At 34.2% G+C, this 22,660-nt stretch overlaps 1 protein-coding gene across 2 annotated transcripts; it reads right to left on the reverse strand.

The window, feature by feature from the left end:
• Positions 1-694: 694 nt before the first annotated feature.
• LOC130625371 (lysine-specific demethylase 7B-like) lies at positions 695-21,831 on the reverse strand. Of its 2 annotated transcripts, XM_057440451.1 has the most exons (22): positions 20,988-21,831; positions 14,141-14,226; positions 12,852-12,902; positions 11,268-11,326; positions 10,873-10,931; positions 10,539-10,702; positions 9,829-9,869; positions 9,522-9,622; positions 9,342-9,428; positions 8,872-8,983; positions 8,219-8,381; positions 8,048-8,135; positions 7,215-7,321; positions 6,754-6,941; positions 5,887-6,254; positions 5,623-5,687; positions 5,170-5,299; positions 3,948-4,261; positions 3,362-3,469; positions 3,182-3,261; positions 2,681-2,723; positions 695-2,506 (listed from the first exon to the last, which is right to left on the reverse strand). In XM_057440451.1, the coding sequence occupies exons 1-22, from the start codon at positions 21,092-21,094 to the stop codon at positions 2,391-2,393; spliced, it is 2,637 nt and encodes an 878-aa protein (XP_057296434.1). In that variant the 5' UTR covers positions 21,095-21,831; the 3' UTR covers positions 695-2,390. The 2 variants fall into 2 exon arrangements, with proteins under 2 accessions (XP_057296434.1, XP_057296435.1); XM_057440452.1 differs by lacking the exon at positions 12,852-12,902.
• Between the last annotated feature and the right edge of the window lie 829 nt (positions 21,832-22,660).

Genomic DNA, 22,660 nt, shown 5'->3' on the forward strand with positions numbered 1-22,660 from the left:
CATCCCAGGACCTGTTGTCACTTTATTTCGCTTATTTTTAACATCGTTTCCAGGGCTCTTTTACACTTTTGATAGTTTAACGGGGAACGTCAGACTATTAAAAGCATATACGCTTGAATTCTGTGTCAGTTATGGTGACGCCAGTAGAATACTGCCCCAGCTAAAGAAAACGAGTTACAGGGAATTTGCGCCGTCGGTGCGTAGATCTTGAATCGACCTTAGTAAACGATCCTTTGTTCAGCAAGGAATCTAGATCTAAAGAGGAACGCGCTTTCCAACGGTTAGGAATAAAGAAGATTCAAGATATGTTGAAACTTGTCCATGTGGTTTAAAATACAACTCGACTATTGATTACGTTTTGTTCAAAGAAATTAGAAATTAAATTCATTCTGATTATACTTCACATGTTTTAGTCACTTCGATTTGCCAAAAGAAGACATTACAACAACAGGGCGTCCACTCAAAAGTTGTTCTTGATTTTTCTGGCATTCCCGACATTTTTTAGCTAAAAATTCTGACATTTTTTTCCTATAGTTATGGCTAATGAACTAGCTGAATGTTCAAGAAAGAAGAAAAAAACAACAGAGGATGAAACAAATACTGACAGTGAAAAACTGACAGTGAAAAACAAAGTTTAGACGCAACTTATGGCGCTTTTTCTTTGAAATAATACTCAAAAGAACAAAAAACTAAATAAGGTTGAGTAGTCTTTCATACATACATAAATACACAAGCTAGCTGGCTACAATAAAATTTTACAAGAGGTCGCCATGTTTCAATTCAAAATAAAACATCAGATTCAAAGCGACTGTCTATAAAATGTTTGACAATTGTAGCAGAATCTGAAATTTTCCCATACATTTCTCAGGGATGAAGAAAATTGAACACTCGTATTTTTTGGCTTTCGCCAGAAATTTCTTTGTTCCTCCCAAATTAGCGTTCTTGGCAGCAGGTCTTAGCAGGGCGTGGGCATGAGAATTTTATCTATCTTGGCAGCTTTGAAAGTGTTTACAAACGGACCTTACTAACCAATCAAAATTCTCAAAACGCTGCCCTGTTTAGTGTAATAGAAATAAAACATATTTATCTGTGACGCGCAAACGCTAGGAGCTACGCCTGTGAACGCTACAATAAAGAGGGTTCTCGTATGATAATCAAAATCGGTGAGTGAGCTGAGAAATCTTTAAATCTAAAAAACTCCAAAGAAACAAAGCATACAGTAAAGCTAAGGCAGAAAAAAACTTTTCGCAACTTATTTTCGCAAATAAAAATCACCACCGTTGAATAAATAAACAGTTACAAAAATATAATCCGTTACAACCGGAATCAACTCCGTGTTTTTGAAGTAAAATCTATCTGATCAATACATTTTAAAATATTTACATATTATGTATGATAAAATATCTCATTGTATCAATGACGCGAATTTGCTACTGTAGCATTGGATTTACAACACAAAATTGACATTAAGCTTTGACGCTTCTTTGCTGCTGCATGTTACATCACGTTCTAACACGCGCATCCGTTGTACTTGTTACACACGCACACACGCACTGATGTTCACGGAAAAATTAAGAAAGCTATTATATTCAAACTATGCGTAAAAACTATACGCAAAATTATACGTTTTGTTATAGAGCATAGTGAGTGAAACCACGCAAATTGGGCTTTAGCAGAAAAAAATACGTACAAATTCAGTTCTGAGTAGGAATAGGATAATAATCCATACAATAACTGATTATGAGGACCATACCGGAGAATATTGACAGGTCAATATTCGAAGGTATTGCCCGAAATAAACAGTTATTATATGGATTATTATCCGCCTGTTGCATTTTACAAAAAATATAACATTATAAGCAGGATGTAGAAACCATGTCTTTATAGACACTATTCCCATGGAACGGACATTCGAACTAAAAATATATATTTTTGAATCGAATATCGTGTAAACATTACAGGTTTTTATCGTAGCTACAAAAAAAGATAAAGTTTATTTTTATTTTTGCGTCTTGTTTACTTTTTTCTGTATTTATTTACATTTAATGCTACCGTATTTAAACTATAAACACGGTTGTTATGGTAGCGGGCAATACCGTGGAACATTGCCCGCTATGACGGAAGTTTTAACCAATCATATTGCACGATTTTTGAAAATATTGATACCCTTTTACCCGGGTAATAATTACAAAACTTAAATCGTTAAGACGTAAAAATTTAAAAATGTGCTGTCTGCACCACTCATAAATAAACACTGGTTTTGTTTTTACACCGGGCATTAGTTAACACCGGTTCAATATAAACAGTGTTTGCGCCAACGTAGACGTGATATAACCACGCGCAAACGCACGAACGAATAAACGAGACACACCAATGAATAAACAAGACACCTAACGAACATATCGGCTACCGGTTTTATCAAGCTTTAAAAGTTTACCAAGCCGTTGCTTCGCAGTGCCTTTTTTTGCTTTGAAGACTTTCTTTTCGCCAGCTGCAACAGTCGATTCTATAACAAATAACGAGCCGTAAGAGAGTCAACGAAGAAAGGAAAAACATAATGCGAGGCCAACATAGAAGTGGGGGGATGAACAATGCGAGCAAGGGTGATTTATGTCTCTTAGCAAAACCGTGTGTTCCCATAGAAACAAAAAAGATACAAAGTCGATCAAATTTTATTTACCTGCTTTTCCAGGTTGGCTTGCAGGAGGAACTTTTTTCAATTTCTGCGAGAGAAAAAAATGTAACATACATAAAAATTAGGAACCTGAACCTTCTTTACCCTTAATTTTCAGTCAAAACAGCCTGCGGGAAAACACTGAACTCTGTTTAAAGGTTACTTTCATGCGACTGAATTACCTTTGCCATACCCTTACCAACCGAAAATTATTTTCTGACTTTTCCGTCACTTTAGTTTTTTAAGATTTTCTCCTTTTCACCCTATTGACTACCTAAACAAACATGCTCTTGCTTTATGCACAAAGCAAGAAAGTTATGCAACAAGTACATAACAGTTAATTTACAAAATTTGTATTTCGATTGTTATTCGAGCAACAAAGCGTGTTTAAACTAACTGTAAACCTTCTTTGTTAACGGAAAACTAAACTGTTCCAAAACCGAAACATCGAGTATAAAGTATATATGTATATCGACCTTCATTTTACTACAGACTTTATGCGCTTACATTTTTCATTTCTGCTTTATCCGGAGCAAAGAAAGGATCGTCACATTCATCTTTATTCAAAGAGCGACTGTTCAATCGACCTGGAAGAAGATAGGTAATAGATAAGCAGTGCAAAAATTATATGCAACTTAATGTTCAGATCAAAAAGAATATGCGTAGAAATTTACAAGAACTACGTACTGTGTTTTCTTCCTCTATCACCACTCGATTTTGGTTTCTTTCTTTGACCTGGCTTCCATGAGAAATCGTCTACCATTAAATCGGTCGTTACGTCAATGCGTGGATAAACTAAACAAGTAGTATCACAGCATTGCAGTATTTTAACACCCATTTAACGCCCACACAGCATTGTATTCAAACGCCCTTCTTCATATTGAGGTTGCAACATCCTATTATGCCCTTGCAACAAAATTAAAAACGTATAAACTTGTTGCACAAAATGTTTATGTGGTAGACTACTTGGGCGGGAGAATGCTAAGTGGGTGGGAGAATTCTCGGCGAGAGGGCGGGAGAATGGTGGACAGGCGGGCTGTAGAATGGTGAACGGGCGGGCGGGAGATTGCTTGGTGGAGGATTAGGTGAGTTTAGGGGTTAATACTAAGAAACGTATTTCAAACTATATTGATTATTAGACGCAAAACACATTTCGCATGCCAAAATGTCAATCAATAAACCTAACATTTAGCAAAAAATAAAGAAAGCAAACACTAAGTATTAAACCATATAACCAACCAAACAAACAAACAAACAAACAAACAAAACAAACCATAGTTAGCGTCCTGATAATAAGAATCATCTGATGGATCATAATCTGAATCGGTTTCCGAGTGCGTTCTTTTTTTCACACTGTTAGATTTAGGTTTCGGTAGATGATCAATCACATATCCACCATCCTCTTCCTTGACGTCATCATCACAATTAACCTTGGGTTTCCTCGGGAAGTTTTTGTTCGGATTAAACGTTATAGGTTTGACGGTGCAATCGTCGTCTCGTTGCAACGGTATGAAGTAGAGACCTTTGGTTTTAACCGTCTTTTCATCAGGTTGGAATAAATCCTTTTTGGTGGCTTCAATCTCTGCTCTAAAAAGAAACAAAATGCTGACGTCACACGGTAGTTCTCTACAAGAGGGTTACGATGCGGGTGCAATGATGATATTATTTCATCCGACGTTGTTGTCGTCGTATTTTGTAAAAAATTAGTTTAAAGCTCCATCATGATTTTTACTACCACAAGGACATCGGAAAAATAAGGCTGTGAAAAAATTACGCGTAGCAGAATGCTGATCGCGTTTTCAGTTTGGTTAATTCTAGTGTTTTTTTTCTCACCTGTTAAATATCGAGAAACACACAATGTCTTAAACGAATGTAGAATTAATTTCCGGAAGGTTAAGGGTGGGACATGGCTATGCTGGCCTTGTTCTTATTGGTCGATTTGAATTCTGGGTCTGTGCTTATCGTTAGTTAGATTTGCTCTGGGACATTAGTTTGTGTCTAAGCTTGTGTTTAAAATCCTCAAAGAAAGCTTAGTTAACCAGGCTAGTGCAAAATTATAACCGAGTCACTTTTTATGCTAAGGGTGCATAAAATATGAGAGACATCCAAAAAATGATTTCTTACTAACAAACAACACGTTTTCATAAACACCGTGAAAGCTGAAATACAAGCCCCTTCGAAACACCAATAAAAAACCCAGAACTTTATAAACGAGCCTTGAATAACGGTCTTGCTACAACTCGACGGATAAGAAAAGGAAAAAATATCACAATTTTTAGGCGTTTTTTTATTGTTTGTAGCGTTAAATTTTTTTTTTTACAGCTGCGAAATATACATCGAAAGTTTTATTAACGTCCAGGGCGTTATTTTAACGTCCAGGGCGTTATTTTGAGCATATATCTCTCAAAAAAGATAAAAAATATCACACTTAAACACGACTTGTAATCCTTACACGGTAAAAAAAACAAATCAGAAGTACAATGTATCATACTCACTTGATATCGATGTGTTTCTCTAACCGATGAGCCACCGGTTGCGTTCTTGTATTGCTAAACGGATCATCAAATTGTCCCAAGACATCAGGTGATGAACCACTAGACAGATTGTCAGCACGGTTTTTTGACACTAAATAATTATCAGATTACACATTTATGGCTAAGCAAACCTTGTTTAGAGTTAGGGAAATATATTTAGTGTATTTTCCCAGAACCCACAGGCGCTTACAAAATGCTAGTCTACAAAATATTGCTAAAGAAACTATAAAATGTGTTGTCAGTGTTCTATTATAGTGACTTACACAAAAAAGGTGAAAAATTACTGACCCTAAAACACTTGTGAAAAGTGTGTTCAATTGTACAGGGAAAAAGAGCGGACACAGCCCCTTTTAACCTTTTCTCGATTAGTTATATTTTCCACGAGGTACGCTTACTTTTAAACTCGACACTTACGTGACAATTTTAGCTTGATAGATGAGTCCGGTTCGTTTGAGCTGGATAATTCTTCGTCACTTGAACTTAAAAATAAGAAAAAACATCTATTACTTTACCATTCACGAAAACAAAAGCAAATAAGCATTTCAGATTTCGCCTTTCTTGAAATTATGAGCGCCATTCACATTCATTTCGTTCAATTATTTTATGTCCTTCTATGAAACTAAATGGGTTAAATACACCAACTTCAAAGTACGCCCATCTCGAAATGAAGAAACATACTTAAGAGAAACAAATTTCTTTATTTTACTGATTTTTTTGTTATCCCCATCATCGTCTTCCTCCTCATCATCATCATCAAACTTGTACCTAGCCCTCCTTATACCCTCACTGCTCAAATTCAGCTTTAGTGAAGGTAGACGACCTTGGGAAAAAAGCTCCTCCTTAATCTTCCTCTCCTTTCTTTGAAGTCGCTCTTTTTTTCGTGTTAACCTATCATGGATGTTGCGTTCCGGACTCGACATGCTACTACTCTCCGATTCTGATGGTCGTGCAAGCTTCAACTTTAAAACAGTTTTAGCAACATTTGCAGACAAAAGAGCTGGCGATGACAATCGACCAACTGGAAATACTTTTTCAGGTTTAAGTTTCTAAAATAAAGAAGAAGCTATAATCATTGAAAAAGAACAAAGGGAGAAACTAATTGTACCCACATAGAACATTTTCGCAAAGTCCCTGCACAGTAAAACGCTTTTTCCAGCTGGCAACCTTTACCATCTTAAATTTTCTCCAAATTGCTATCGCCATAAAAATATATTTCATGACGAAAACATCTTATTTAAACTCACATTGATGTTTAAATAAGTTGTTAAATTTATCCTTCAAAAGCTATAAAATTATTGGAATTACTTATTTTACTTTTGAATTAAAAATAACATCATCCAGAGCAGTGATTTTAGAAATAAAATGCTTTACAATCCCCAGACCTCTCCCTAACTATCTCCAAAGTACTTTTGAGTCCCATCTTACTTTTACAGAACATATAAAATTCCAAATTTTCTGATACAACCACAGCTGTGTTAACAACTGCACCTTCAGGGGAATTGGGACCGACTAGAAAAACAAAAAGTGAGTGACACAACATCATACCATATCATGCTTCAGTTCTTTCTCTAAGGACTTGATCAACTTGTGGGCATTAACTTCAATAGGTACTTGAAGCTTGTGGTATTTCACATACTCGTCCTTACGTGACGTCCAGACTTTTAACGCCGCTAATAACGCTGTTACGCCGTCTCGCAAAAAGTTAGGAATCCTTACGCCAAGACCATGGATTTCTAGAAGGGTGAAATAAGACTTATAAGTTGGTTTAAGCTCATGCATCACCAATTATTTGCTTGTTTAAAAACTTTATTTTATTGGTGCAACAATGAATTTGATATAAAAATGTTCAAACTTCATTAAATTTATTGAAATTATCGTGGTTTCATCTTAAGTTTTAAACAATTTCTGTGTTGCTATACACTGCATCTGAAAAGTCACCAAAAAAACCCCTCCCTCTCTAAAAAACATTTCATTTATTTGATCTGTAGAAATTACTAAGCACAAACCTTTCATCTTTTTTAGAATTGACCGTGCTGCATACCAGTTTGTTGTCTCATAGTTTGGAAACAAAAACTTTAGTGGCGTTTTCAACTCTTTTTCTAACGTGTAGATTCTAAACATACAAAAGAAAATATAAATTAAAAATCAGTTATTTTCGAGTTGTGATTAAGAGAAAGCTTTAACAGGTAAAGTGCTAATTAATTTTTCCTAAAATTTTAAAATGCTATTATTTTTCTTAACAAAATACTGTTAGTTAATTAAACTTGTATCTTAAAAACAACACCCTGTTTTAAGAGACCTTTAAAATACCCTAAAGGGTTTATCTGTTTAAAATGGTAACATCTTAGGTGGATTGGGATCTCTTAACAAGAACTGACTTTTTTAAATTGATTATTTTCTAAGTCATAACGCAAAAAATGAGTCTTGGATTAAACAATATTATATTTCCTCAACTTACATAAACATTAATTTCTGTTTAAAAATTGCTATGTAGGATGTAAAAAAAAGTAAAATAGGAATTCTGTTTATAATTAAAAAGATGCATCCAGTCAAAAAAATATTTGCAGTGAAATTAATGGTCGATATTATGAAGTTCATGTGAAATTAAATAATTTCTGTTCAAAAAAGCAACACTATTAGTCTATTTTATCCATAGCTGCCAAGGTTTTCTTATTAACTTAGCTGCTATTAAAACATTTGCAGAAAAATAAATAAATACATTTTCCAGAGAAACAATTGTAATGATAACTTAGATTAAAAAAAAATTAATGAAGTGGAAACTACGCTTTACAGTGTAAACACATCCTAAAAAAGTTTTAAACAATTTCATAGTTCTTACTTTTGTTGCATTCCAATGTCAAATGAATGCAAGAAGTTTCCACCAAACACAAGAGAATCTTTAGGTGTTAGTACTGCATGTATCCAGCCTGTGCAAGAATAGTTACACAACATGAATATGAGAAAGAAATTGAAGAATCCCCTTAATATAAAAGAATTTGTGATAGCTTACCTGAAGGAATAAGCAATGTGTTTCCCTGCTTTACATGCAGTCGATAACATTTGCTAACTTTTTCACCAAAAAATACTTGTCCTTGATCTGAAGAAGATACCCATTGTTTAAACTTGTTTAGATTCTCAGTTGTAGGCTCCACAAAATAAAAAACTTTCTCGCCCTGAAACAGAAACATGTCTCTTATTATTCGGTAATCAAAGGCAGCGATTGGTCAAATACTGTCTTAATGGCTAAGGAAAACTGTTACACCTTGTGCATTTAGTCAGTAGGTTCAATATTCTTTAATTTTCGGCTTCCTAAAACTTATTTTATTGCCATTAAACTAGTTTGTTATAACAATTTTACAACATTTAAAAATGGAACTTTTCTGGCTGGTATCATTTTAACTTATCTAATTTGAGAATTGTGTTCAATAAAAGTTAAGATATTTGCAAGAATTAGCTGAAAGACATAAAAAGGTTCAGGGATGATCACAAGGGATATTTAAGATTTTACAGTTTCTTATTATATTAATTTATCTTAGAAGTACAGGAAATAATGAGAAAACAGCCCATTGAAAAACCATGAGAATTCATTGTCAGCAGCTAATCCTTGGCTCACAGACAGACAAACATACATTACATAAGTATTATAACACAGATAATTCTTACCCTAATGATATGATACCACACAGAGGTTCCACCAAAATCAACATGGAAATCTGTGTAGCAATCTTTCACGCTCATCAAACAATATTTCTCTACGATTGGTTTTGCATGTGGACTAAATATGTTAGAAGATATCGTATCAAACTATTCTGCTGTAAAATTTTACTACTAAACTTCATATTCTTATGTGGGTTTTTTATGGGTTAAGGTAATGTTAGATTTGGTGCTAATGTCTGTTCTGATAAGTAGGCCAACTTGCAATAGTGAATATGCAGTCTTATTTCCAATAACCAGTACTCCATGTTGTCACTTCCTAAACCATCACATTACAAAGCAATGGCTAACCTTAACTTTATTAATTTAATATATAATAGTTGTCAATACCCATCTAACACAACAAACAAAAAAATGAAAAACAATATTGGCAAGACATAAAGTGGGCAATCAAACTTACATAGATCTGGTCTACGTACCTGTCCTCCACTGATTTTTTTGGCCATGCATGTTCCACCCATGAAATATTACGAACAAATTTAGGACAGGCTACCAGTTCTGATAAGCTAAAATGAGAAACATTACACGTAGTAAATGTCACACACTAAATTTGAGAGAAATAGAAAAAACATAGAAAAGATTAACAAAAGTGAACATACCTGGTATTAGAAAACTCTAGACTAATAACATTTAAAACTTTGCCACGCACAGGGCTGTTGTAGTACTCTGTCCACTCTCTCATCTTCATCCTCAGATCTTCCTAAACAAGCACAAAGAAAAACATGTAAATAATCTACTCCAATTTGAACAATGATGTTTGGACTTAATTAATTATTAAGATAAAGTCAACTCTTTCTCACTGTAGGTAGAAATGGTTTCTCTTAAGGCACAACAAATTGTTAGGTCTTACAATGACTTGAGATCCCAATATAACAACACTGACAATGCATGTGGTCCTTTACATACCTGCTTCGCTACATCTATTACATGAACTTCATGTAGTGATCCTAAAAGAAAAAACCCAGGAAGTTACAAGGTGAAAAACAACTGTCCATTATTTTTTTAAGAAGTAAAGAGTACCTCTAGAGCTAAACTGAACAAGTTATACGTATACATAAACTAATATAAAACTGTAAGGCTCATCTTAAAGCTTGATATCAAAGCTTTTTACTGGGTGCATTATTTATTACTGCCAAAGGTTACTTTTTGGAATTCTGCAAAAAGACAAGTTGACAAAATTTTGATTGATTTAAACATTCAATTAACATCTTTTCTAAAATTTCATCACTGTTACCTTAAGTACTAATTTTGCAGGTAGATATTTTGTGGGTGTTAGTTTTCAGGAATAACTGATTGAAAAAGTTTTATGAGTACTATTTTTCAGGAATGACAAAGTTTTTAGCAATCAAATATTGACACAAGTACACTTCAAATGATTCCTTGTTATGAACTTAGTGTAAACGTTCAGTCATTTTCATTTTTTGTATGAAATTGCACATTCTTTTTTCTCTGAGATAAAAATTGCATGAAATATTGATACTTCTTGATTTTTATTTACTCTCGTGCTTGGCATCATGAAAACATTCCATTGAAATTTTGCAAAATTATTTGAAATCTGTAAAAAGCCCAAAAATAAGTACTAGAAAAACTAGTGCCATTAAGGTATTTATACTCACCAATTCGCTGTTCAACATCATATATAGTAAAATTACTCGGAGGAACCGTTAAATCAAGACCAGTTTTGTCATGAATTAACACTGGAGTGTTAAATCCATGTTCTTGAAAGTAATCTGCTGTAACATTACTACCATCTTCTAACTGAAGCACAATATCTTCTGCACTAAATATTAAATTTATCCACTGTTAGCTTGTAATGCGAAGCATCAAGTTGATGTACACGCAAATCAACATGATGTAGTTCTAAGAGTAGAAAAGTTTAGAATGTCAAGCATAGACTGTAATACCAAGATTTTAGTATACTTGACTACTTTAAAATAAAATATGTGTTACTTGAAAAATTTTCTTGCTTTTAACTGCCGTACAAACATAACAGATCCAGCAGAGATTTGCTACAAAAGAAAATATATAAATTAATTATGAAATATCACATGTAAAAAACATTAATGTTCTTGAGTTGTTCATATCTACATCACCAACAAATATATTGGCACTAATAGAATAAGAACCAACAAATTTCTTATTCTATGAGCCCTTAAGTAGTAATAAACCCTTAATATGCAATGTTATTGACATGGCATATTCCCCTAAATGGCAACTAAAGTGACTAAAACTTGAATTCCTGATTTTTAAATTTTAAACACAATGGCCACAATTTAAGGTCATAAACGTTTTTTTTTCCGTTTTTTTTTTTTTTTTAATATGATGTTGACACAAAATAAACATACCTTGATGCCCTCATGAATATCCTTATAGTTGTGTCGGCTGACATTTCTTCTTTTTTTCACTGAAAAAACAAAAACATGAAATATCATAGGAACTAGAAGACATAAAAATTATATTAAAATTGATGTTGTTGTGGTGTTGTTTTAGGAATTGCTAGACCAGAGATGTACATGTAGAAAAAAAGACAATTAAAAATTGTTCAGGCTTGCTAAGGTTGTAACAAGATTTATTCAAACTGTTGTTTACTTAAAGAAAATGGTCCAGTCAATTAATCGAGAATTAGTCAGTATTAATTATATTCATGCATTGATTCATGCTGATCGATTAGACTATTTTTTCCAGTGGAAACCATCTTAACAATAACTTACAAAGATAGGAAACACAAACTTGTCTTGATAAGCTAAAAATTTTTTACCAAATAATAATAAAGCATTCTTTTTAAGCATCCTGAACAAACATAATCTCAAGGCAAGCATTAATTTCAGAATTCAGTGCTTTTAACCAAAGCAATATAATAGCTTATTACGAAAATGAATCATTGTTTTGCAATTTGAATATAGACAACTTGCTTTTTCCCAGAGATTCATTAGGATGTTGTCAAAACCATGCAAGGGCTTCCAGAGACTGATGCAGGCATCAATCTTGGTTCCGTGCGTGTAAGTATTATTCTTCATTTGTTTTTTTTCTATCATTATATAAAATAATAATCTTGTGCATTTTTTTAATGAAAACAAAAAGCTTTGCTTGTGAAATTGTGAAATTTAATCCCCTGTTTAGTTGACCACATTTCGGAAGGTCCTTTTCCCATCATCAGGCAATGTAAAATGATGTTAAAAATCGATTCATATAATTGTGGAGGATAGAAATACATAAAATTAACCCTTAAGGACATTAACAATAATTATGGAAACTAACATTTTCTTAACATTTTCTTATATTGTAATTTGAAGTCTGATTTGTTGACAAATTGTCATTCGCTGTGGTATTTACACAAGATTCAACCATTAATTACGTAGTATGCTAAAAATTAATATTGCAAATGTGCAAACGCACGGTGCCTTATTCGTACTACAACCCGCGGGAAATGATTTCTATTTAAATTCTATTCAATTTTCTATTAAAATGACATAGAACTATTCATGCATTATTTACAACAAAGATTCAGCCCACAATCCCCAGAAATGGAAGCTACAGATGAACAAACTACATGCTGCAATATGCCTTTGGAGATAATTTTCCCCAGTGTTCCGTCCAATCATTGAACTAACTATATATAACAAAGTGTAAGCAATATGCTTTTGTGGTGTTTAATGACATATATGATAAAAGAAAATCAATATTGCCGTTTTGCTTAAGTTCTTGATATGAATATAAAGGTGTTAATAAAAATTGAATAAAAATTTGCATTAAGATGCAACAACTTTTACTTCATTACTTTAACTTCAATAGATTGTAATAGAATTTGCATGATTTATGTTACCTTTAAGAGTGTTTTCAGATTTGGTGGACTTGCTTACACACAAATTCTGCTAAAGTTACTGCATTTCGATACCAATTGGTAGTATGTCTTACAATCTGCAACTTACCGTCTTGGGCTTGTATAACACCATTTTCATAAGTTACATCTAGGAAGGAGTCTATTATAAAGAAAAATAAAACTTCTTTAGGAATAGACATGCTCCATAAAGTCAGCCTGACAAGGGTTTTAAAAAATAAGAATAACCCAATGGTAAATATAAAGCTAAATATTACATGCACTGGTAAAAATTAATTTATTTTTTATTTTTGTCTTCGTTATAATTCCACAACAATTTTGACTGGTTCGCACTTCCCAGAACAACAACAACAATACACCAATATAAGTAATTCTGACTGCAGCTACATTTTGTTGTTCAAAATTTGCAATGACAGGGAATGCAAAGGTACCCAGCCATGGTTTCACATGAAAGAATCACACTGTTAGTCACACCAAGCAGCATGCAGTGTTTTAAAGATGGTTAGCAAGCCCTTTGCACTTGTTGGTTGATGTATTAAATTAGACCAGTATTCACATAAGGCGGCTCCAACTTAATTAGTTGTTCTGCGGGTAGTAGCCTATGACCGATCAGTCAGCGAAATAAAAATTATTTTATTGAGAATGTATGGTCAGAAAACAACAACAACTAAAATAATAAAAATAACAATGGAGGAGGGTGTTACGACAACAATTTTTTCTATGTGTTTTCGCATAATGCACACAGTTTATATTTTTTAGTTGTTTTTATTGTTTTTCCTAAATGGTATCGACTGAAAGTCTTGCTGTATTACAGTTTAGCTAGCATAATCTTAAACATAAGTATCATAACGAAGGAGGGTGTTAGGACAATAATAATCTGTCTTGTTTTTCGCTTGTATTATAACTATTTTAGTGAAAGTAGCTAATTGTTGCTAAAAATCACATAAAAATTTAAACTTCTGTTTTTAACATGTAATTGTTTTTGTGATTACAAAGTTAGCACATCATGCGTTTTAGTTTTATCACAACAAATTACCATGAACAAAGAATCAACTTCAAGTGGCCTGACTAATGGTGGTCCTAAAGTTCACTGTTTTTAGTATAATTGTAGATTGACATTCAACCAACAAAAAATAACATCATTGATTATCTTCTATGCTCAATATTTTTTCACAAGATAGGATAAGAAAAAGTTTGTTTGTTTTCATTTTTTTGCAAAACTTTTTTGCATGATATTATTTTTTTTTGTTTTCATGAAAATTAGGGTCGGTTGGGCCTGTAGAACAACTAATTAAGTTGGAGTCTCCTAATACAAACAATATATACATGTTTAATAAACATGTTTTAACAAATAGTAAGAAATTCTTCGTTGGTACTTACAGACCAAGGGCCCATGCACAGGTTGACATTTTGGACAATGATAGATATCAATATCTTGAGCATGATATTCTTCAATGCCAACACAGCTACAACAAACAATAATTATGTTCTATGTCAGTTGTTATAAAGTCATACAAACCTGAAAATGTAGGACAATAGTTGTTTTTGTGATCATGTTTCCACAAAAACAAAAAATCAGCATAAAAACAATCATTTTGTTGTAACTTCTTTCAAAATGTTGTATAAAAATGAATTTCTTAATCAGTGTTTGAATATGTTTACTGTAAAAAAAATTTAATTTCTAACATGTAATTGCATAGCAATCAATTTTGGATGCTAGGACATTTTTAACTATCCACCCACCTTAAATAATAGGGAAACAAAAATAGATACAAATTTCTTATTGATGGGCCTGTAAATAAGGGTTTCCCAATCTTATTTGTAATAAAATTCGCCATGTAAATGTATTTTAAAAATATATATTTTATTAAAATAAAGTCACATCAAAGTTTGGAGACACTGAACTTGTCATGATGGGCGACGACTTTAATGGTCATGTTGGGAAGTCATCTGAAAGTCATAGAGGTGTGCATGGAGGCTATGGATTTGGGAGCAGAAATAAGGAAGGGGAGAGATTGCTTGAGTTTGCAATGGCAACGGACATGGTGGTTTGCAACACATCGTTCAGTAAGAGACAGAGTAGGCTGATAACATATGAGTCAGGTGATTGTAAGACACAAATAGAGAACTTCCTGGTTAGAAAGTCAGACAAGAAAGTGGTAAAGGATGTGAAAGTTATATCGGGGGAAAAGTGTATTTCCCAGCATAGGTTGTTGGTTTGTGATATTATCTTGAAGAGTGTTAAAGAAACCAAGGGAAAGTACAGGCCCCATTGTAAAGTCTGGAAGCTGAAGGAAGAGATTGTAGCAAGACAATTACTGCAAAAGTTCAGCAGTTAGCCCACAATGGTCAATGTGATAGTGACAATGTTGAAAGTACTTGGACTACTTTGAAGAATTGTCTTCTAGAAGCTTCTGATGATACCTGTGGTTGGACGAAAGGACCAGCTGGACATAGACAGACCTGGTGGTGAAATAATGAGGTTGACCAGTGTATAAAGGAAAAGAGGAAACTTTGGAAAGAGTGGAAGTCTGGTGGTACTAAAAATATTTACTTAGAAGCTAAGCGTCGTGCTCGTACAGCAGTGCATAAGGCAAATTCAGAAGAAGAGAGAAACAGATTTGCAGATGTGTTAGGAAGGGAAGACCAACACAATGAGGTATTCAAGATAGCAAAGCAAATGAAGAAGACTAATCAGGATGTTGTAGGTAAGAAGTGTATACGTAATGATGAAGGTGTTTTATCTAGCACAGTGGAGGAGAAAAGGGTAGCTTGGAAGAATTATTATCAGAGGTTGCTTAACACTCAGTTTGATTGGGATGATGATAATTTGTCTCATGATGATGTTGTAAAAGGGCCAGCTACGCAGATCAAGACAGAATGGGTAGTGGAGGCTATTAGTAAATTAAAGATTGGCAAGGCTGCAGGAGTATCAGGTATTGTTGCAGAGATGGTAAAAGCATCTGGATATATTGGAGTAAGAGGTAACTATAGAGGTTTGAAGTTGGTTGATCAAGTAATGAAAGTTATTGAAAGAGTGATTGATAAGTTACTTAGAGAAAGAATTGATATAGATAAGATGCAATTTGGTTTTGTTCCAGGGTGTGGCACTACAGATGCAATATTTTTACTCAGACAGCGTCAGGTAAAGTATCTAGGGAAGAAAAAGAATCTCTATTCTGCCTTTGTAGATTTAGAGAAAGCTTTTGAGTTATTTGGTGGGCTATAAGAAAATTAGGTGTGGATGAGTGGCTAGTACGATGGTACAGTCTATGTACAGCAATGCTAGAAGTCGTGTCAGGATTAACGATTTACTTAGTGATGAATTTAGTATAAATGTTGGTGTACATCAGGGTTCTTTACTTAGTACTTTGTTGTTTGTTCTTAGAAGTCTTAAAGTGCTGTCGATGGAGTTCAGAACAGGTTGTCCACGGGAATTATTGTATGCAGATGATTTGGTTCTCATAGCAGAGTCGATGGAAGAATTATTTGAAAAGTTTGAGAAGTGGAAGAAAGGACTAGAAGAGAAAGGGCTAAGGGTGAATACAGCAAAGTCTAAAGTCATGATTAGTAGCATTGCATCCAAGTGTGACCTTGTAGTTGGACAGTGGTCTTGTGGAGTTTCAGGAAAGGGGTTGGTAGTAACTCAATTTTTTGTCAGACTTGCAAGCATTGGGTACATAAGAAGTGCAGTAGTATTGGTGGAAGGTTAAGAGCTGACATTCAGTTTGTATGCAAGCGTTGGAAAGGTGAGAATACAGAGAATAGAGTATTTCCAGCTTTAATGATGTACAACAGTGGCTTGTTAGAGATAGTTGAGAACTTCTGTTACTTAGGTGATATGTTGATATGTTACTTAGGTGATAAGTATCTGTAGAATTAAAGATCTTATCCAGATAAGAAGATTGAATTGGCTGGGGCACTATGAAAGAATGGAGGAAGATAATTGGGTAAGAAAGTGTAGAGACTTGATACTTCCTTAGGCAAAGCCCAGAGGCAGATGGAGAAAGACTTGGCAGGAGGTTATAAGGATAGACTTGATACAGCGGAAGTTGAGTTTAGATCTAACACAGTCTAGGTCAGATTGGAAGAGGGTCAATAATATCCTCGTCTAACCCATGCTAGCATGGAAAACGGACGTTAAGCCGAGATTGATGATGATGATGACATGTATCACTATAGATAGAATGACATTTGGCAGAGTGCAGATGAAGAGAAGACCATGTACTAACAACAGATGTACAAAAATGATAGAGAGTTAGGACAACTAAGATTAGTCACATAACACAACAGTAAAGCCTTTAAGGTAGGACAAAAGGAAATCACATGTGAAACCTAGTCAGTCTTATCAATGACAAAATGGTTTTTTATGGTGTCCAGGCATGTGATATTTTAATTCTTAAATGTCTACAACAATAAGCTTTTGATTGCAAAACCTAGAATGACAAGACTGCTCAGTGTAGTGAAGAGTAGAATTAAACGTCTGTTTCAAAAACTGTATTGCTGTTGTTTTTTTGTTGTTATTGTTTTTGTTATTGCGTAAATTAATAAAGAAAAAATCTCCATTTTCTCTAATAATTAGGCTTATATTCAAATATACATACAATTCATATTTAATATAAAAACTGCAAAAACACTCCTGATTTGATCACAAGCTCTGGATATAAATAAAGATCCCTACCCATTCCAATTTCACAAATAATCTCCCAATATTAAAAATACTAGTTGATAAAGCCCGTGGAAAAATCCACTTGTGCAGATTAAAAACGAAAAAGAAGCGTCATTTAAATTTTGATGACGTCAGCAACACATCCATAAAAAAAAATAATTTAGAACCTTTTTTTTACCTTGCCTTTATTGTGTAGAGCTTAAAATGCTGATCAAGAAAATGTATATGATCACGTGCTTTTGATGAGCGGTTAATGAGATATAAGGTTTTAAAAATTTTGCTGATGTCAGCAATGGCCTGTCCAAACCCCCTTGAAACGCTGATAAAAAAATGTATAGGATCATGTACTTTTGATAAACGGTTGAAGAGATATTAGGGTTTGAAGGTTTTTTGATGGCGTCATCAACCCGTCCATTCCGAAACAGATTTGGGGACCCAGGTTTGGGAAACTTACCCAAATTGGTCCTAGGTGTTTCCTAGTTACCCACGCGGTGAAAGATCATTGACGTCACAACCTGGTTTCCAAGTTATTTGACCTCAAAGTTTTACGTGCACTGTAATGCCTTCATTAATTTAATATAGGATATTGACGTTAAAGTAGTGTTTTTGACGTCGCTCCGTAACGTCATAAATTTAACATTTGAGACATACTTATTTGGCGACATCAAAGGAAAATGACGATATCCACTATGACCGTTACAAACACTTCGTATTATTATATAAGATCTAATATATAGCTACCTATACATAGACACAAGCTGTCAAATCCAACCTTAGCTATTGCAAATGCATTTGGATTCTCGCAACTACCACTTCGTGAAACCACCAAATCTAGTTGGATTCTCGTGATTCTTACCTCTCGCAAATCCAATTTAGATTCTTATAAATTCAATAGGGGAATCCAATTTTTATAGTTTCTTTCTCTAGTATTATTATGATATGAAACACTTTAATTTCTTTTATGTGAGTGGAATCACAGCCGACTAGTTGGCCGAAACTCGCCCTCAAGAAATATTTTGATATTTTGTGCTTTGACATTAAACGGAAAGTGCCGATTCCACATGGGGGAACTAAACCTTATAGAAATACCCTTCGAATATGGGTCCTGGGAGAGACGTAGCAAACATATCATTGAGATGAGACGTCGTTCATTTAAGGTGACGGTATACCTTTATTGTATAAAAAAATCGATTTTCCTTTTAATAATCATTTATACTAAAGAAACGACGATCTTCCCAATGGTGAAACTATTTATTTTTCGAATGGGAATATTAGCTTTATCCAAATAACTAACTTTTTTTTCTGATCGGCCTTTCACACCTTAAATTGAATAAGAGTTAAGAGTGAATGTTTTAACACTTATCATCCTCTTGAGTATAACTTTTAAAAATAAATTTTATTTCCTTTCTGAAAAGAAATGACCATCTGAAAGAAAAAACACTTTCATTTCTAAAAAGTATGCCATCCTGTTCTGTTTCTGCAAGTAACAGAAAAATGTTAAACGACTTAGAAAGTTCTATTTCTATGGTATTCTCAGTCCCATCTTTGCGAATAATAAAATTTAAAAGGACAACCTTCTGAATATTCATCGCCTCGGAAGTGTGAAAGTATCACCATCATTATGAGTATGCTTGAAAGGTGTGATATTTTAAAAAATCTTTAAAATACTTTTTCGTACTGTTCGTATACCATCTATTACATTTCAAATCTCTTTTACAAAACTACAGAAGATCTACAAGGGAGAGTGCTACTGTGCTGTAGCCAACATGTTTATCTACATGCTGCGATTTTTTTATTTTTAAAAAATCAACGATTCTCTAGATATTACATCTTAAAGACGAAAGTTTAAGTTAAAAAATGGCTTTTTTAGAAAAAGTAAAATAAATCAAAAACGGGGACTTTGTGGAAAATAATTAAAAAATTGTTGTTACATACATCTATCAGACTATCATCTATCATCTATTAGACATCTATTTAATAAAAAAAAAAACATCGAATGAGATTTGGAAACGAAGTAGTTTTGTAAACGAAGTCACTTTTTTGAAGGCAGGGTGTGTTTTAAAAATGTCTCCGTACTTTTCACGAGTTAAAAACTTTCAAATTATTTTTATAGTATTTGATAGGTGGTTGAAAATGCTTTTTAGTGATGTATGAATGAATAAAACTTGATTAACTATCGCTGAAAAAATCGCGATTTAAAAAACCATGATCAAAATGTATACCATCACCTTAATAAACTTTTGAAAAGTTGATAATAAAAAAAATCACATGCTAAAAAAAAAAATTGAAGTCGATAGCAGACTCGCCCCCATAATTAGGTTCCTGATGATCTGCATGCAAGGGCTTGATGCTTGATTGTTCGTAGATTCACCAATATTGGAAGAGTAAAATAAAGTATAGAACTATGGTGACTAATGTTATTAATTGCGCGAATGTGATTGGATTTCAGAGGTCACCAGAGTCGACACGCAAATCAGATTCACGGATTCGCGTCAGATTTGACAGCCTGATAAAAAGAGAAAAAGAAAAAAAGGACCAACTTTAGAATTGACACTGTCTTTTTCCGTTGATAAATTAGAGTGGCTACATAATAGCTGCGTGATTGCATGGTTGCAAACCGTAACCCTAACCCTAACCAATCTTCAACATTGAATGACCCTCCATCTGTGCAGCCACGGCAAGTTTATTCAATGTCAAAGAATGTAATTTTTTATATAGCAATTTTAAAGTTCTCTCAGTCAGTGAAGGGTTAGTCATTGTTTAGAGGCAGTCGAGAAACAGTTTTCGTCTCCGTTAACGGCAAATTGGCCGTTGGGGGGGGGGGGGGGGGGGGGAATGCATCGTCTGTTAAAAATATAAAAATGGAGATGAATTTCCCTTCCTCACCTTTTTTATTTTAGGGAAAATGAAAAAAATTCAACAAATTAGAAAATGTTTCCACAGTAAAAATCAGCCATAATCTAGAATTGGTTGTTAAAAAAATGTATCTCATGTTCGTATAAGTCTCCACAAAGATTGTTCTGTAAAGCACGGAGGGGGAGCAAAATTCTATTTAATGGCAAATTTGCCGTTAACAGAGACGAAAACTAATGTTGGGGAAATGGGCTTTCCGTTAAGGGGCAGGGGGAGGGGAGTCTGAGTCTAGTGGCCGATTTGCCGTTAACGGAGACGAAAACTGTTTGTCGACGGTCCCTTAGCCTAGCTACCTCAGACAGGATGGGAAGATACATTATTGATTTTGGTAGCTCAAACGAGAGCTTTAAACACTCCTGGACATCACTTAAAATTGCACGAGGCTAACCACAAGATATAATTACTTGCATAAAGTTTTGCAAACATATTAAATATATAGCTAGTCAGTTTAATGAGTTTCTCTAGCTATATATTATCTGTATTAACTAAAAAAGAAAAAACTAATAGGACTTTTTTAAAGAGCTTGACTGTTGTAGCCAGCAAGGCAGTAGTTATAGACATGTCATGAATTGGAGGGAGAAGGATGATGTTGTTGTTGGCTGGCTGGTGTACACACCACAAAAGGAAAAAGCTATAGCTAGCTACCTGCCGTGAAACCATTCGTTGCACTTTCCACACTCAATCATAAATTGACCCTCTATGTAAGGTTTTTGACAAATACAATACAAATCAGAAATATCTTCGCCTCCCATTTTTGTTTGTAAATTTCAGTTCGGCGCCCCCATTTTACACAAAGAACAACACAACAGCTGTGCCTCCATATTGAATGCTTTTAGTATACCGCTCGTCGTTCGACTACCGGCAAGATTGTTTCCCTACAAGACAACTTCACCCCAAGCCTCTTATTGCGATTTTGATAGAAATTATATGTTGTGATATGGAAGGCCCCAACCTCGTCCCCAGGCCCATCTTTCTCTTTCTGACAATCTCGTCTCCGTCTCGGATATCAAAAGGGCGAAAAATTGCCCTGGGAACAAGGTTGAAAAGTCCCTCAACCTCGTTCCCAGCACATTTTTCTCTTTTTGATGAATTTAAGGACGACACAAGACCCTGGGGACGTGCGGTTGGAAGGTTACAGGCCAAAGAATATGACCCTAAACTTTTGTGGTATTTATCCCGCTTTACTCTCTGATGAGACAAAAGGTTTTATAAGGAAACTTTAACTCTTAAAAAACCTTTACGATATCGATAAAAAAATAACTTCTTATATATCGCAAAACAATATCGACCCTATGGACTTTGCTATGACTTTTTACGTCACAAAATAGAAAAAGAAGCGCTCTTTTTGCCTGACAGTTTTGCCTGGTTCAAATCTATAAAGACGACAACAGATGCAGAATTAGAAGCAGACGCAAGCAATGTGTGAATACTCATAAAGCAAGTGAAGAAGACGTGAAGCATGAAGCGTTCAAGCAAAAATATTAAACTTTTCTTATATTCTGCTTCATTTGTTGCTTCATTTTGTGTTCTGGCTACATACCTGCTTCATGATTTTTGTAGTGTGCAGAAACGCAACGTAGGCAAGGTATGTGTTTTGGGGACGTATGAAAATAAAATGTTTTAAACTATAGCATGGCACCCGAAAACCTATTTTAAAAAACAAAGCATTTGTCACACACATTGTTATTTAACAATATTAAACATGAAATTTTATGAATGTTGGCTACCCACATAGATTGGTTAATTCAAGTCGGAGAAAGCTCTTCAGACGTAGATATAGTCTTCTGTAGGCGCGTCTCCTTTTTGACATAAAGGAAACAAAGCCAGTAGATATTGCAGCAATTCGAAACAGGATGGACATATGCCTTGACAAGTTAATAAAAAAACACTGCTAAAATCGATTAAAATTTGGAAACGACTAATACCTTCAGATATCAAGATTTTCCCTTTTCTTACAAAAATTCGAATCAAAACATTTTAAAATTGTAACAAGTGTTTTTTTTGTCCTTTTTTTGTCGAAGCGCTCTGCGTTATATTAAAATGACACTCAAAATACAGTACAATGTTTTTGTTTATCTCAAAATTGTCCTCAAATTGACTCGCTTTATTTGCGCAAGTGTGAACAGCTTGCTTTACGTTCTGATTCACACTTTACTTTTTAAGACCGTATACGCGACCTCTGATGCGCGAAACAATTTTTTACTAAAACTTGCCCGCCACACAACTATGCAATGGGGCGTTTAAAGCACTTATTTCAGAGGTTAAACCACCTGGTAGGATCCTTAACTTAATCGCCCCCAGAAACAATTTATTGAAAA

Source organism: Hydractinia symbiolongicarpus, chromosome 14 (assembly GCF_029227915.1).
Source record: "Hydractinia symbiolongicarpus strain clone_291-10 chromosome 14, HSymV2.1, whole genome shotgun sequence".
NCBI lineage: Eukaryota > Metazoa > Cnidaria > Hydrozoa > Anthoathecata > Hydractiniidae > Hydractinia > Hydractinia symbiolongicarpus.

Bases quoted from the DNA above. Each gene is read 5' to 3' on its own strand.
- LOC130625371 (XM_057440451.1), bottom strand. From the start codon at position 21,094: ATGGGAGGCGAAGATATTTCTGATTTGTATTGTATTTGTCAAAAACCT. The intron at 12,903-14,140 runs GTAAGTACCAAC...TCTTTATAATAG, and splicing joins TGTGCATGGGCCCTTGGTCT to ACTCCTTCCTAGATGTAACT. The intron at 6,255-6,753 runs GTATGATGTTGT...TCTTTATTTTAG, and splicing joins AAGAACTGAAGCATGATATG to AAACTTAAACCTGAAAAAGT.